The sequence below is a fragment of the Haliotis rubra genome, unplaced genomic scaffold (genome assembly GCF_003918875.1).
Source record: "Haliotis rubra isolate DU_JTF1 unplaced genomic scaffold, ASM391887v1 Scf528, whole genome shotgun sequence".
NCBI classification, from domain to species: Eukaryota; Metazoa; Mollusca; class Gastropoda; order Lepetellida; family Haliotidae; genus Haliotis; species Haliotis rubra.
The window spans coordinates 523740-540623 of NW_025767222.1; the positions used below are offsets into that span (position 1 = coordinate 523740).

A 16884-nucleotide genomic window follows, 5' to 3' on the forward strand; every position below is an offset into this window, starting at 1 on the left:
CCTCCCAGTAGATCTGCTCAGTATCTTGAAAAAACATCGTTCTTGGTTAGACTGCTCAGGTATTTTCGTTCTTGGTTAACTCAGGTATTTTAAACCATGTCTTTTATAGTCATTATACACAAGCACTTTATGTTTTCTTTACTATAACTTTGATGTCAACATCAATTTAATCTGTTTTCACAATAATAATCTGGAGGACTTTTTTTCCGGTACATTTTTAGCAAAGACTTTTTTCCGAGGACTTTTTTCCTATAATCGAAAATACAACTGTATGACACTGATTTCGTAAGTGGCCTTATAATCAGTTGATTCAGTAGTCAACACAATCACAGTTCTGTATGCCGGATTTACCTTTTTCCGGATAATATATTTGATGAAACTGTTGCTTTTCATACCCTGTTCTCGAAAACGCCATCCACGTCAAAGCTGATACTATCAGCGACAATTTCCCCATCTGTCCTGACGTAATACACAATGATCCGGGCATTAGGCGCCATCTTGGATGTAAGCGAGATGGAGAATGATGTGAGTTTGCAATTGAGCTGACCTTTGATTTTGCCAGTGTCCACGATAGAACCACGAGACATGACCTAGAATGAGCAAAATATATTTTAGCATCAAGGTAACAAGATGAGAAAAAAAATGTTTGAACAACACAGAAACCTTCAAGTGATTCATTAAATCTCCTTTACTGTTGATTTCTTGTAACTTGCGATCATACAACATATGTTTGTTAAATTTACACAAGGACGCACGCACACAGGCACGTATTTATATATGTCGTGCCAATTTCCTGGGTCTGGGCAACTTCGCTGCCCCATGCAAAAAAAATAATAAAATAGAACATTTCATTTCCAGTACTATGATGAATATAATATGTATCCATATTTATCTGATAACATATTTCTGTTTTATTGACTTATGTATGTTACAGAGAATGTGTGAAACCAGGGATTTCACGTAATCCCTAAAAGAGTCAGTGATTTTGTGAAATCCCTGTGACCCCCAGAGATTTCGTGATTTCGTGAAATCCCTGTGACCCCCAGAGAGTTCATGTATTCCCTAAACTTTCAAGGGATTTCATGAAATTACTTAAACATTGGCTTAGGGATTTCATGAACCCCATGGCAGCCTTTTTTGAAATAGAGAACACCAAATTTATGATGCGAGTAAAGAGTATATTCTGATAAACTTCATTTTTTGGACAAGAAAGACTTATGACATCGGCTATTACACTTCAGTCCCATTTCAAAACATTCACAACCTCTAGATTTACACTGGTTAGGACAACAGTTACATTTCTGGAAACCCTGACCACCACACATTTGAGGATACCGGATTTCACGCCTTTCAAGTCAAAGTCAAAAGCGTTTATTGTATTTAAGGCCTCCGACTCACCTACAAATATGCATTTGTAAATAATATACAATATACAGTATACAATACATATAATGGGGAGAACAAAATGACAGGCTATTGTAAAATTTCGTTCTTGCGTTTTAAATTGTTTAACAGTACGTTTCTTAGTCTATGTTTGATAAATAATGACAGATTAAGAATATAATTATCATTTTGAGAAGACATTAAGGATGAAAAAGCTAGAGCAAGTGATTTTGACAAAAACGTAAGTAAGTACTCAACATATTATAAATTAAGGTCTGATGTGACAAATGTGTTACATGTTATCATAATGTAATGTGCGCTTGGAAGTGCAGCAAGAGGAACCATCAGTTGGGTTTAAAACAAATCTATCAAAGGATTAACCGATAACACAATGATTGAATAATGTATTCTGTCGTTAAGTGCCCGTGTAAAAACAACGCCCTTCCTTCAAACATATGTATTTTGTTATCAATTTTTTGTAGCATTCAGCAGAATCATTCCACTTCATTTTTTTAGCTGTTTTGTTTTGTTGAGACAGACAACATACACTAGGTCGCACTTAGTGCGTGTGTGTGAAATATGATCCACGTTGGCAATGTATAAAATGTCTAGATATTACAGTCCTTTTATTTTCACTGGAACAGATTGTTTACTTTTTATGAAGTTTGAAAAATGCACAAAAATATAATGATAAATACATTAGGATTATAAGACAAAACTATAAAGACATTCATTGACTTGGGGGTTTTTTCCACCGAGTCCACAGTTCTGATGGCTCTTTGATCACATAACTCCTCAAATGGTTCCTAGTACATGGGAACTCTCTGTGTTCCTTAATTTCTTCAGACCACCGATATGCAAAATGTAAACGGTTTGCAGTAATCGACACTCTCTCTTTTCTTTTGCTATTCGATTTACTCTTATCTGAAACGACATCTATTATTTTGTCATAGTTTTTTTTGAAAATAACTGTCAAAAATATTTTTTCCTCCATGGTCTTCAGTTGTTGTAAAACAAATGTCAAAAATATAGCCACCGGCCATTCACGGGGATTGGGCAACACTTTTGCACGATATGCATATATACACATGTATAGAACAGTGTTCAGGCAAGAGGATGAGAAATGTTAGAACAACACAGAAGGCTTCAAGTGAATCCTGAAACTCCTTACCTGTTAATTTCATGCAACTCTACAACGTGCGTTTGTTAAATTTACTCTCTATCCCTCTCTCTCTCTCTCTCTCTCTCTCTCTCTATATATATATCTCTATCATATATATATATATATATATATATATATATCTTTATATATATCTATCTATATATCTCTCTCTCTATATATCTATATATATCTATATATATCTATATAAATATATTAAAACCTCTCTGTATATATATACGATCCCAAAAGAGAAACACACAGGCCAGAAATCTGTTGTGAAAATGTTCAAACAGGTATAACTCGTCCACAAAGTGAATAATTTTAGATAACGGAGACGTTGAGCGCGATGGTGACGACAAGCCGCTGCAAGACGTGATATCGTGCTCAGACTAACATTCAGACGCCTGGCAACAGAAGATTGATAATCTCTAGCGTGCATTCTTTCAATGGCGATGTTCCGTGTCGCAGCGTCAAGACGTGGCGTAGTGATTTGACGTTTGAATTCCTTTCAAAACGAATGCCGATTTCCGAAAGTAATCTGGATTTTATAGCCAGACTGTGTATGCTCTTTGCAGCACAATTTCAACTGGAAGGTGATTCTTGTTGCCTTGTGGCCATGCGTTTTTAATCCTTGTAAGAAATCTCATCAAAATCAACATTTTCAGGTAAAGTCGACTTTTTACTTGTGCAGTTGTGTAAAATCATGTTATCAGCACTTTTGTTACATATTTTGACGCTTGCTTGAACACAATAGGTAATTAATGGATTTTTTAAAATACAAAACGCCTATGCGTGTCTTTTTGGGGATAGTATATATATATATATATATATATATGTCTCTCTATATATATCTCTACATATATATATATCTATTATATATCTTATATAAATCTCTCTTTCTTTATATCTCTCTATATATCTCTTTCTCTCTCTACATATATGTATGTATCTACATATATATATATATATATATATATATATATATATTTATATCTTCATATATCTCTGTATATATCTCTGTATCTATCTCTCTCTCTCTCTCTCTCTCTATATATATATATATATATATATATATATATATATATATCTGTCTATATATACATGTATATCTATATATTTCTATATGTATGTATATATATATATATATATATATATATATATATATATATCTATATATATATTATATATATATATCTATATATCTATCTATATATCTATATATATTTATATATATCTATCTATATATATCTCTCTATATATATATATCTATATATACATATATCTATCTATATATCTCTCTCTCTCTATATATATATATCTATCTATTTATACATATATCTATCTATATATATCTCTCTATCTCTATATTTATCTATATATCTATCTCTCTCTACATATATATCTCATTATCTCTCTATCTCTCTATATATATATCTCACTCTCTCTCTCTCTATATATATATATATCTCACACACACACATATGTATACAGACGACATACCTGGTAGACCAGCTCGCTGATGGGTTCAGTGACATTCACTACGAAATTCGCAATGCCTCTAGCCTGTAAATCAACACATTTTATCATTAAAGTTCCTTATGTATGTTTTGACGGCCTCTATGTGCGCGTCACTGTCTGTGATGTTCACAAGTTGCGTCCCCCGGCCTGTCCCCATACAGGTACATACGTGAATGAAGTCACATGAAATACTAATAGGTATGCGAAATAGGGGTGGGTGTGTCTGTGCACACGTGTGCACACTATTGAGAAAAGTAGGGGTGCACACTTCATTTCCATCCGAGTTTCAGTGGTCATTGTAAAAACTTCCAGCACAAGGGCAGGGGTTGGGTGGAGGGTAGGGGTGTGCGCGCACCCCTGCACCCCTCCTCTGGATCCGCCTATGAGGTTGGTCTTCGGCAACACCTGCTTGTCTTTATATTCGACTAACGGGATCGGGTGGTCAGGCTCGCTGACTTGGTTGACACATGTCATCGAATCCCAGTTGAATTGATCGATGCTCATGCTGTTGATCACTGGATTGTCTGGTCCAGATTCGATTATTTACAGATATGTAGGTAGAATATTGCTGAGTGCGAGGATCAACAACCAACCAACCTTCCAAGAAAGAGCAAAAACGTTCTTAAAATCCCTTATACGGCGGCATTAAACATACTGTAAGCTGGAGACGGTAACGTGAGATACTTACAGTAAGTTGAGGACGGTAACGTGAGATACTTACAGTAAGTTGTTGTGATTTCAGGAACAGCTGGATGTAGTTGTCACTCGGCGAATAGCTCTTCTCAATGCTCTTGTAGGCGGAAACCTTGCCATAACGCACCTTCAACAGAGAACGTAGACATGTGTTTGTTGAACAATTTAATGCAAGAAAACTATCACGACAGGAGGTCACATCAGAAGAACTTTCAAATCAACTGAACATTTGAATCTGTATGTTGGACTGTATGTTTCCATGAGGCAGTTGATAACGGTTATTCGATTTTCTGTGGTGGACTTGTTATAATTATTTTGATGGAATGAATCCGGGCATGGTATGGTATTGTACTGGTATGATCATACGTACGGTGAGAGTCGCCCTGAGAGCGTTGGAGGGGATTTCAACTTCAATTGGGACAAGTCCTGTGTATGGCACTGAGAAAGTTTGGCCCGACAGAGTGTAGGTGGACGTTCTTGGATAGTAACCGTAACCGTAGCCATAACTGTCATCGTAGATTGTTGTAGTTGGTGGTATTGTTGTAATCGGCCAGGTCACTGCATTGCTAACGGTTACTTTATTGCTTACGGTCACTTTATTGTTCACCGTCACTCTAGTGGTCATGGTCACTCGTTGTGTGCTTGACAAGACTGGACGCCCGTCTTGCTGCTTGACTTGTAGCTACGGGAATACATTTTGTTCGCAGTGAGCTTTGTGTTTGAAACATTGGTATTGTCATGATTACACAATGCCATTTTAGAAAGTGGTCAAATGTAACATATGTTATATTTGGGATTACACTTTCTTATTAAAGTACAAATTCTAGAGCGTTTGGGGGTTTAGTCCCATCCGGGATTCGAACCCAGACCCTCGGAGTCAGGCACCTAAGTCAACCCTTAACCCGCTCAGACACCGCGACTGAGCTGGTTAAGTGGCGATTAGGTACCTGACCATGAGGGTGTGGGTTCGAATCCCAGATGGGACTCAACCCCCAAAAGTACCAGAATTTGTACTTTAATAAAACAGTATTATCCCAAATATAACATATGCTACGTTGGTATTGTCAGTCATTTTCGTTATAATATAATAGAACTGACATGTGAAGGCAATAAATCGTCTTATGAGAGAGACGTGTCATCTAATATGAATTCAGTTTACCTGAAGAAAGGATCTCTTTCTTGTTCAGATCAACAGGAAAGAAACTTTATTCTATAAAAGGGCAGTTTTAACTCACATAGGCGATGTATTTGAGACCGGGTTTGAAGGTCTTGGGATCTGATGGGGAGAAGGACAACTTAGTGGCGTCCTGGTAGATCTTGACCTTGCTGGTTCCATTCAGAGTTATCCCAGTTAAGCTGTCGGTTACATCAGCTGACACCCTGATCTCTCGATTTAGGAGGCCATAAGGGAACACCTTCTTTATATCAGCAAGAGAGAAGGTCAACCGGGAATCGCCATCAGTCTGGAAAGGTACATGATGTTCGGATAAAGACAGCGATCAAAGAAATGAAGCAAATTGCCAAGGATTCAATAGGAAATCATTGAATGGATGAAATTAATGATTACCGCTATAAATACTTTATCTCCACTACACCTGTACGACCACAGTTGGTGAAAGGTACGCTGTCATTTGCTGCAGCTACAGCAACCACTAGAAACACGTTGAAGACTACTACCGCTACTGCTACTGCCACGGAGACGATCCTCAAACCGGAAAGTCATAAACGAGAATAGAGTCATGATTGGTAAACATGGTGTAAATTCACAATTATATTACTGTCAATTAATTTCAATCAGAAGCGACAAATGAAAGACCCACACACAACATCAAGAACACATCACTGACTACACAAACTAAGAGAAGTGAACAAGTTATCTAGCTAAACCGTATATCAGTAATAACAAATGCTAGCTAAAGCATCACTTTGACAAGGTAAAGACAAGGTGCGCAGACAGCCAAAGAAGTTGAGAGCTGATGCCACGACTGAGTGCCGCCAATCGAAACATAGCCATAGGCCGCCTTGAAGCTGGGGACTCTCAGTCTTCCATTGTCAACATTTCAACGTTCATCACAGCACTAAACCTCGCTTTTGGGATCGTTTCTTTCAGATCTATTCCGCCCAAGATCGCCCGAGAAGCGGCCGTCCAAGAGTTATCATCCAAGCCCGCTACATCAGGGTTGCTCACTTGCGTCAATGTCTTGCCACAGCCGTGGAGAGTGAAAAACGTTCCCTGGTTTGAGAAGAATTTCCGACCAAACTGTCAGGAATCGATTGCGTGAAGCGGGGATTCGACCAAGAAGGCCAGTTGTCGCCCCTATTTTGAGAGACTTCCATCGGCGCAATAGCTTGTGATGATCTCGTCCGGAACTGGAACTTTAGAAACTGGGGGCGAGCCTTGTTCAGTGATGAATCACGATTACTTCTTCACCGACGAGATAGAAGACAGCGTGTTTACCGTTGGAGACATTAACGCTATATTCGACAGGCAGACAGATTCGGTAGAAGAAGTGACATGGTGTGGGGGGTGAGATATCCAGCATACAAAGATCCGACTTGTGGTGGCACAGGGGAATTTCAAAGCAAATCTGTACGTCAACGAAGTCATTGCACGTCACATTTTTCCGATCATGGACCGACAGAGGGAAATGTTCCAGCATGACAACGCTACTACAAATACAGCACGCGTCATGGTCCGCTTCCTTGAAGATGCTAACGTCAGTGTCTTGCCATGGCCTTCCTGATCACCAGATCTAAACCCGATAGAACACCTATGGGATGAACACAATCGACGTGTACGTCAACGTCAAAACACCTGTCCATCGCATTGCAGGAAGAATAGGGAAGAATTCCGCAAGAGCGACTTCGACTTCAGACGGTGCCGAGCAAAACTGCTCCCAATGGTGACCATACAAAGTACTGACTTTGACACCATTTTGTTGACTCAAGTAAACAGAAACACAACAATAAAGCCGGCTGTTGTGTTGGCGAACTCTTTGTCTATAGACGTGTGAATTTCCACCTTCTTACCCGTGAAAGTACATATAATAATTGTTAAACTAAATATTCTAAAAAATGGCTCATACGTTTCTGCTATAAGAATGTAATTGATTTTCAGCTACGGGTGATAGGCCCAGTGGCGGATCATCAATTTAAAACTGAATGCCAGTTTGTGTGTTTGCACTATAAATGAACGATGTCAAAGCGTTGCACAATCTAAAGTGCACGAGCGAGTTCACACAAGAGTTGAGCCAGTTCACACGAAAGTTTGAATAACGTTTGGACATCGTTCATTTTTCAGTACAAACACACAAACTGACATTTCGTACTTTGAATTTTACACAAACGTTTTTTTACCCACTTCTACATGATCATTACTTTCAGTGGTGTGTTGTAATGCCTGTAAAATGTTGTAATGCCATTCTGTTAAAGACCGTATTGCAGTATTTCTATACTAAGCGATATTTGAACCCTTGAAGAAATAGTTCTCAAAGCATTCCTTAAAATATAACAACAAATTCGTCATTAGGGTAGAAACTGCTTTAATAAGTATAACATAAATAAATTATCTAACAGAAACAAATATCACTAACAATAACAATACTATTTTAACAAACTGTTATTGTACCTTTACACTATGACGGATTCGTTTGATCGCGTAAAAATACACTGACCGACTTCGAAGTTGTGCGGCGTGGCGAATAGGAAGCAGATCTCGTTGTTGTATTCTATTTATTTTTGATTGTTTATTGTAAAATTTATTGAGCAGTTGTTAAACAAACCACGGGGCTGAAAACCGCCAGATGAACCCGAAAAATGCGAGAGATTAAACTCTTGTGAAAAGGAACAATGTTGCAAGTGGAAATCCGTTTGGTAGTGAATGAAGTGGCATGGCCAAATTTGGGGTGAGTTGAACTTCAGCTACAACTGTGACTATTGTGGATGCTGCTTCTACCAGGCAGGCTCTGAACTCCGGTACGTGGACTACGTCTACAACTACGTATGCTACTATGATGACGTTTACTCTAACTGATGCCGTTTGTTACTATTGCTACTAATGAAACTGCTGACATCGTTGCTTGTTAGGTTATATAGTCAATTTGATGTGTTCTACGTCCTTCGACGCCCATTGCCTGGGGTACAGCAACTGGCTGAGGAATAGCAACTCCTATTCCTATGGACTGCCATGAATGCTATAACCATATGCCGGGTACAAAATACACAGGGATCTAAATAGGACTAAATCTCCGATTTTGACAACGATGCACCGATGAGCATAATTTTATACAAGCTCTTTCTGAAAGTTCACACACACGCACGCACACACACACGCACGTACACACACCCCCATCGTATATATCAGTACACACTCACGGCTACTGTCTTCATGACCTTCGGTTCCTCCCCATGATAATTCCAGGGTCTATAGTACGGTTCCACCTTGGCCACCAGGTTGATTGTTCCCTTCACCGGCTTGCCATAGGTGTACCTGAATAAGTGGCTATCAGTGAATCAAAGAATGAAACCCTGTTCAACTTTTTCGCAGAGGATAATTTTGACGGAACACAGGTAGGGAAATATTTAGTGAGGTAACCAAAACTTGTACCGTGGGTCAGAAATGTTCCTTGTATTTAATGTTTACAGTCTCCCTCATCTCTAGTCCATTTACACTCGAGCTTGGGCCAGACAATCCAGTGATTTATACAGCAGCGATTCACACTGTCTAGGTACAGACCAGGCCCGCACCTGACCTTCCGATCCCGTCACCTTGTTTATTCGACCAGAATACACTGCTACTAAGCAGTTCCCATCCAGACTCCTCTTTGTGACAATAGTCTCTTAAAGTTGGCAATGATATTATGGAGATACCGAGCGGTGGGGTAGCCTAGTGGTTAAAGAGTTCGCTCGCCACGCCGAAAACCCGGGTTCGATTACCCACATGGGTACAATGTGTGGCGCCCATTTCTGGTGTCTCCCGCCGTGGTATTGCTTGAATATTGCTAATAGCGACTTAAAACTAAACTCACTCACTCACTCATGGAGACACATTGTAGGCGTGGTCCCGAATGGGGTAGTTTTGCTGGAAACTCGGAATCCTCATATTGGTTGTCCACAGCAAACCCCGTCAGTGGTGAGAGTCAGCTGATCTCGATCCAGGTGTGGCGTGGGTGTTAGTGCACCAAATTACCCATTGCGTTGGGTACCCATGCAGTTAACCGGAAGTGACGTGCAGGCATTCATGACATATTTGGAAACAGGGTGATTGTGGTTTACCATCACAAAAAAATCTAATTGGCTGATAAGATCAACTGGTATCTGCTGTATGTAACATTTCTCCAGTTTGAATCCATAAGATCCTGTAATATATCAATACTAGCACACCCTTCACTTACGTGGCTTTCACTGTGGCCGTGATGTCATCGTCAGTGGTAAGTACATATGATGGCAGTTCAACTGTTACTTCGAATTTAGGCAAAACTGAAAAACGGATAGCTTTTAGTAATGATCATATACAATGACAAATTAATCATCATTGGGTGAATAACATTTTACGCCGCATTTCTGCAATATTCAATCCACCGCGACTGGAATACAATCCAGTCTGGACCAGGCAAACCAGTGGCTGGAAGCAGGAGTGAGTGAGTGAGTGAGTGAGTGAGTGAGTGAGTGAGTGAGTGATGTATCAGCAATATTCCAGCTATTTGACGGCGGTCTATAAATAATCGAGTCTGTACCAGACAATCCAGTGATCAATAACATGAGCATCGATCTACGCAATTGGCGAGCCTGACCACCCGATCCAGTTAGTCGCCTCTTACGACAAGCATGGGTTACTGAAGACCAATTCTAACCCTGATCTTCACGGGTAGGAGTTACAAGGAATCACAGAACATTGGCAACCATTGACGGAGCCTGGTCTCCCTATCCCTCTTTGATATGAGTGTCACGTTTGTATTTGCATAGTCAGTCACTCGCATTGATTGTTATGTGGCCTTATTAAAAAATAATAAAGCGTTTACTCGTAACGCTCTTCATCCGCCTTCGATTCCACACAAGAGTTTATTATGTTTTCCCCCGACAAGAAATATCTGAATATTGTAAACGCGGAGTACAGACTGTACTCATTCTCTCACTCTATAGTTCAATCGGTTGCTATTGACGACATATCTTGTTCCATGAAACTCACCGTATTCAGCGACGGTAAAAACTTTCTCTGCGGTCGTTTTCTGTAATGAGATCCATAACGTATCACAAGGTTAACGACTATACAATGTACATCATGTAATAAATGCATCATCAAAGGCATGTACATATATGGACAATGAATATATGTAGGCCTTCTATGGGTATGAAGTGGGCCATGGGATAGCTTAAAGGTTAAAGCGTCCGCTCGTCACGCTGAAGCATCGGGTTCGATTCCCCACATGGGTACAATGTGTAAGAATTTTCTGCTAAAAGCAGGGTCGATTGTACAATTGTGACTATATCATGAGTATATATTTGTTTCAGCATGTACGATGTTTGGACCGGACAATCTAGTGATTGTCAACATGTGTTTATGAATCACTATGAAATAGTGATGATATCAGATGTTCGCGAAAAGGTAAGAGCGTATCCTGCCCCACCAGTGGCACCTGTCATAAACATATGCTAAGCCTACTCAATTGTTCCCCGCCGTGATATTGCCGGAATATTACTAAAAGCGGCGTAAAACCATACTCACTCACTCACTCTATCAGTGAAGTGTCATCTACGTATAACATGCAACACTTACACCCGCGGTGACTTTGATCTTCCAGTCACCGAGTACAGGTTGGCTGGAGATGGGAAGGTAGTTGGTGATGACGCCGCTAGCGCCCTTCAACCCCACCCACTGCTTGATTTTGTTGGAGTTCGGGTCCTAAAACCATTGCAGAAACATGCTGTGTGTACTTACGAAAACGATGGAGGGTTTCCGAGATATTATCAGAGACTAGATGTGAATTTCTATAAATTTGTTATTTATAATGTTGTTATTTATTGTTTATTATTATACATTTTAAAATCTATGTCCTACGTAGTATCGTGTATTGGCACATTGTCTACTGTCAACAGTTATTTAAACTTTGTGTGCTAAATTTTAAAATAAATAAAGTCGCAGAGCTGTAGATGTTACTCACTACGATGTCGATGTCCATGGCGCCGGTGTACAGCTTCATGTCGGGGAACACGGCAAAGGCCCGGAAATGTACTGAAATTACCGAAACAATTAAATTAAGATGCAACACAAAATAGTAATTAAAGATTTGGCACCATTTACGAACCTGAACCTACGAACTGGTACCGATATTATGTACTCGCATTTTAACCGTGCAGTTTGTGTCTTGTGTCACTAACTATTTCTCTTTGAAAAAAAACTGCAAAAAACTGTTATAATGACGGAAAACCCGGCCTATATAAGAAATCAGTTTTCAGTGAGTGAGTTTGGTTTTACGCTGCTTTTAGCAATATTCCTGCGGCAGGGGACACCAGTATTGGGCTTCGCACTTTGTACCCATGTGGGAATCGAACACGATTCTTCGGCGTGTCGAACGAACGTTTAACCACTAGGCTACCCCAACGCACCGTTTAACGTTTTGGGGAAGAACAACGTGTTGGAGGATCCGGGAACTTCCGGGAACTCCTGGGAACGTCCAGAAAGTTCAGGGAACGTCCGGAGAGTAATGAGCAGCCTGTTTCGGTTATCAACCGTGCTTATTGTAAACGGTAATTTTGTTTGTGTTTCGGAATATATTTTTCATTTTGTCGTGCAAGACGAAGCACATATCTATCAGAAAATATTTAAGTTCTTCAGACTGACTGTTATCAGATCGAACTGATTCAAATAGAAGTAGAAGACCATGTTTTAACAAGTGTTCCTGATTCCTCTGACTACATTTCTTATAGGCATAGAAACTATTTACACTGTCATCTTTCTACCTACAAAAGCAGATTAGGTGCCTCACTCCTAAAGGGTGGTCCGATTCCCGTAGGAGACTCAAACCAAAAACGTACTAAAATCTGTTTTAATTGAGACAGCGTAACATTGGGAGTCTTATAGAAATTTACACTTGCCAGAGGGGTACACAAAGTATTTGATCTTCCATTTTGTGGTCCCTTGGTTGATTAGATCGGTGAATTTTTCTGCTGGTGATTAAATGGGCTCTAATCCCGAATGGGACCACAAAACGCGCTAGAAAATGAGACAGTGTAAGCCCCGAAATAACCAATGGTAACTGTCATCAGAAAAATCCATCACAAAGTATAACAGACCGATGAAATCATTAACAAGAAGACGACGTAAACCATACAGAAAGCAGCTATGGCCCCCGGCTTTACGGCACTGGTTCCAAGTAAGCTTCAATTTGTTTTAACGCACTAAGATGCATTATGTAATCCTCGGACTCCCAGGCCTCTGTCGGACGTTTAATAGTAGGACCCACAGCATTGTCTGTTTCGTTGACTGACCTATTTGACCTGGCTTGTACGTGGCCTTGTCTGTCTGGATGAACATGGACATGCTCTTGCTCTTGTAGGTCAGCCACGTCACGCCTCCGAAGGTCAAACCACCCTTTCCTGCCACTTTCAGCCTGTAGCTTCCTCTGGGAATGTCGTTGGGTATCTGATCATGTCAGAAAGCAGCTGTGGTACCAATTTTCAAACAGCGTTTCCACAATATATGTCTATATCTACATCAAGTAATGTCCTACCAAACCAATCAATAAAGTGATATCGATGGACGCGAACCCCTAGCAAAACAAACAGCAATTTCCAAGTTTTGTGTATTTGTTGTTTAACGCTGCGCTTAGCAATATTTTAACTATGGCAACGGTTTGTACAAAATAGAGTTTAGACCAGACAATCCAATAATCAACAGCATGATCATCAATCTACGCAATTGGGATACGATGACAGCTGGCAGTGATCCACACCGTCGGGGTACAATGACTAAATCACCCTGGTCCCTGATTCTCAATTTCCAAGATAGGCATTTATTGATAATGAATAACACTATCTGTACACACATATAATAAAAATATATTTAAATAAAGTCTATATCCACGTTCAATGTCATGCTCAAAGCGTTTTGAAGTAGGTAGGAAAGAGTTTTAGAGGTATGCCACGCGGAAGCAATGGGTCTTGGGTAGAATTTTAAAACTTGATTTCAGATGTTCTGGCAGTTGGTTCCATTGGACTGATGCTGTGTAAGAGAACGACCGTTCGTCATAGGCCTCTTTGTCTGCAAGTCCCAAGAAAAGCAACAAAACATATAAAAGGATATAATGTATAAAATGGTTCTATTCACCTTGATGGTTATACTTTGGGCCTCACCTGTAAAATATTGATTAAAATAAATGAATATATGAATGTTAAAACATTACAACTTGTATTTTTACTTGTTTCTACATCTTCCCTATTACATCTTCAAGTTACAAATTTCAGACCAGCAACCCTAACCAAACCTTATTTTCTGGTTTCTACTCTTCATTTGATAAATATAAGAGGAGCAGCTTGCATCTTCCATTACATCTCAAGTTACAAGCTTACTTTCATTTGAAACTTCTTACCGTTGTTGCAGTGAGATGAATATTATTTCATAAATTAACTCTTAAATCATTGCTATTGAGGTGAATATTATTTCATAAATTAAATCTTAAATTATTGCTATTGAGGTGAATATTATTTCATAAATCAAATCATAAATTAATGCTATTGAGGTGAATATTATTTCATAAATTAACTCTTAAGTTCTTGCTACTGAGGTGAATATTATTTTATAAATCAAATCTTAAATTATTGCTATTGAGGTGAATATTATTTCATAAATCAAATCACAAATTAATGCTATTGAGGTGAATATTATTTCATAAATTAACTCTTGAATTATTGTTACTATCACTAGTTTTGTATTTCACTGAATTTTAATTTGTACTGCTACAGTGATACCTTTGTGGTTATTTGTGTTAATTTGTTTACTTAGTTAATCTTTAATTGTTAATTATTTCAAATTGCATTGTTTTTTGTTGGTTTCACATCGAGTTCTTTAGCAAGCTGATTGCCGTATAACTTTCAATTTCAGTTTGGGAATCAAGAAATAACACTGCATATGTTATGGTACATTAGAATACAGTTGGAATGTTAATAATAATAATATTTTGTTTTATTCTATTTTTGATGAGATATCTGATTTACCTTTAGAAAAACGGAGGCCAATTAAACAAACAACTGAATATTTTCTGAAGAATTAAATTAATTTATTAAATGACATTATTTCTATGAAACTCTCTGCGGACTGTTCGTTACATTAAGTGAATTGTTGTGTCTATGCTGCCGCTCGAACCTTGGAGGAACTTCACACAGTTTCCAAAAAAAACACATCCAATACTAAGAACAATACACCAAAGAAAAACCGGTTTCAAGTGAAACTAACAGAAAATAGAAAATACATTTCCTGGATAGAGCTTTGCTTGAAGTTAAGATCATCAGGGAGTCCAATGTCAAAACGTCAAAAGTCAATTTGGAGAAAATTAAAATTACAGTACAAGACAACCAAAGAACAGATACTTCTCCAAATTGCCAATTCCCGATGGGAAAAGAAAAATATATTCATCAAACAAAATAAACTTTTTAGAAATAATGAAAAACACTTCTACAGGCAACTTAAAACAAATGGTGATGGTGAGCATGATAAGCGGCCTCTCGTGGATGCCAATGAGAGGTTCTGGAAACAGTTGTGGTCTATACCCGGCGACTGTAACCTTGAGGCACCATGGGTCCGTGATTATGACCATGCAATGCATGAGAAAGTAACTAGGTCGTTTGTCTGTTACATCTCACCAGATTTCCTGAAGAGAGTTATAAAGGAGTCATATACATCTAATAAAAATCTAATACAGCTCCAGGGCCTGATGGCATTCGAAACCGGTACTGGAAACTATTTCCCTGTGTCCAAACACCATTACTTCACTGTTTCAGTTTTCTGGTGAACACAGGTGATGTTCCTCCATGGTTCTGCAAAGGTCGCACAATACTCCTTCCTAAGAAAGGAGACTTGACTGATCCCAAAACTTCCGCCCTATCACATGTTTAAATACACAATACAAATTATTCACAGAGTGTTTGACAAACTTTGTGTCATCATACTGCTCTGCTAATGATATAGTTTACAGAGAGCAGAAGAGAGCAAGAAAGAGATGTTGGGGGTGCAAGGATCAACTTCTTGTACATAAAATGATTTTGGAAGAGGCTAAAACATATCACCGCAACCTCTCTATGTGCTGAATTGAATACCAAAAAGCAGACGACTCTGTCCCTCATGAATGGATTCTGAAGTCTCTTTGTTGTATTGACCTCCCGGAGCGACTACTTGATTTACTCAAGTCTTTAATGAGTTGCTGGTCGACTCAACTTGAGATGTACTAGCAAGGGCAGGTGCAGACTTCGGAATCTATTCCAGTCAGAAGGGGAATTTTCCAGGGGGACTCTTTTAGTCCTTTACTTTTTTATTTGTCTCTAAATCCTTTGAGCTTTCTGCTGAATAGAGAGGAGGGTTACCATCCCGGACCTCCTCAGCACAGATCCACAACACCGCTTACTCATCTCCTTTATATGGATGATATTGAGCTCCTTGCGAAAGGAGATACCAATTTTAACGAACAGGTTCTCCTTGTCGAGTCCTTTTCTAATGATATTGGCATGACATTTGGGCTTGACAAATGTAATACTCTTCATCTGAAACGTGGCAAGGTAGTTAATGATGGATTGGTCAAGTTACAAGGGGAGGAGTTATTGAGCATCTTGTATAAGATCCGGCCTACACCTATCTTGGAGTGCAAGTTCGAGACAAGCTCCAGAATGCCCAGATTCAAGAAAAACTTCGGGCCGAGTACAAATCTCGCATAAAAAAAATCTGGAGCTCAGAGCTAAATGCTCGAAACAAGATCAAAGCCACCAATACCTTTGCTGTGCCAGTCCTCTCCTATTCCTTTGGAGTAGATGATTGGACAAAACAGGACATCCAGTCTTGACCGCCTGACCAGAAGGATCATGTCTGCTAACAGAGCCCACTTCCCTCGTTCCTCTCTTAATCGTTTATATATGCCAATCAA

General features: G+C 39.1%; 1 protein-coding gene across 1 annotated transcript in view; it reads right to left on the reverse strand.

The window, feature by feature from the left end:
* LOC124252873 (CD109 antigen-like) overlaps positions 1-16884 on the reverse strand; it is a 43225-nt gene that overhangs the window by 21762 nt on the left and 4579 nt on the right. Inside the window, exons 3-14 of the mRNA XM_046686546.1 lie at positions 15614-15621; positions 13244-13397; positions 11917-11987; positions 11532-11657; positions 10944-10983; positions 10150-10234; positions 9125-9245; positions 5992-6219; positions 5127-5438; positions 4785-4883; positions 4046-4108; positions 396-590 (exon numbers count right to left, since the gene is read on the reverse strand). Of these exons, the coding sequence (XP_046542502.1) occupies positions 396-590; positions 4046-4108; positions 4785-4883; positions 5127-5438; positions 5992-6219; positions 9125-9245; positions 10150-10234; positions 10944-10983; positions 11532-11657; positions 11917-11987; positions 13244-13397; positions 15614-15621 (1502 nt within the window). The remainder of the gene's footprint in view (positions 1-395; positions 591-4045; positions 4109-4784; positions 4884-5126; positions 5439-5991; positions 6220-9124; positions 9246-10149; positions 10235-10943; positions 10984-11531; positions 11658-11916; positions 11988-13243; positions 13398-15613; positions 15622-16884) is intronic.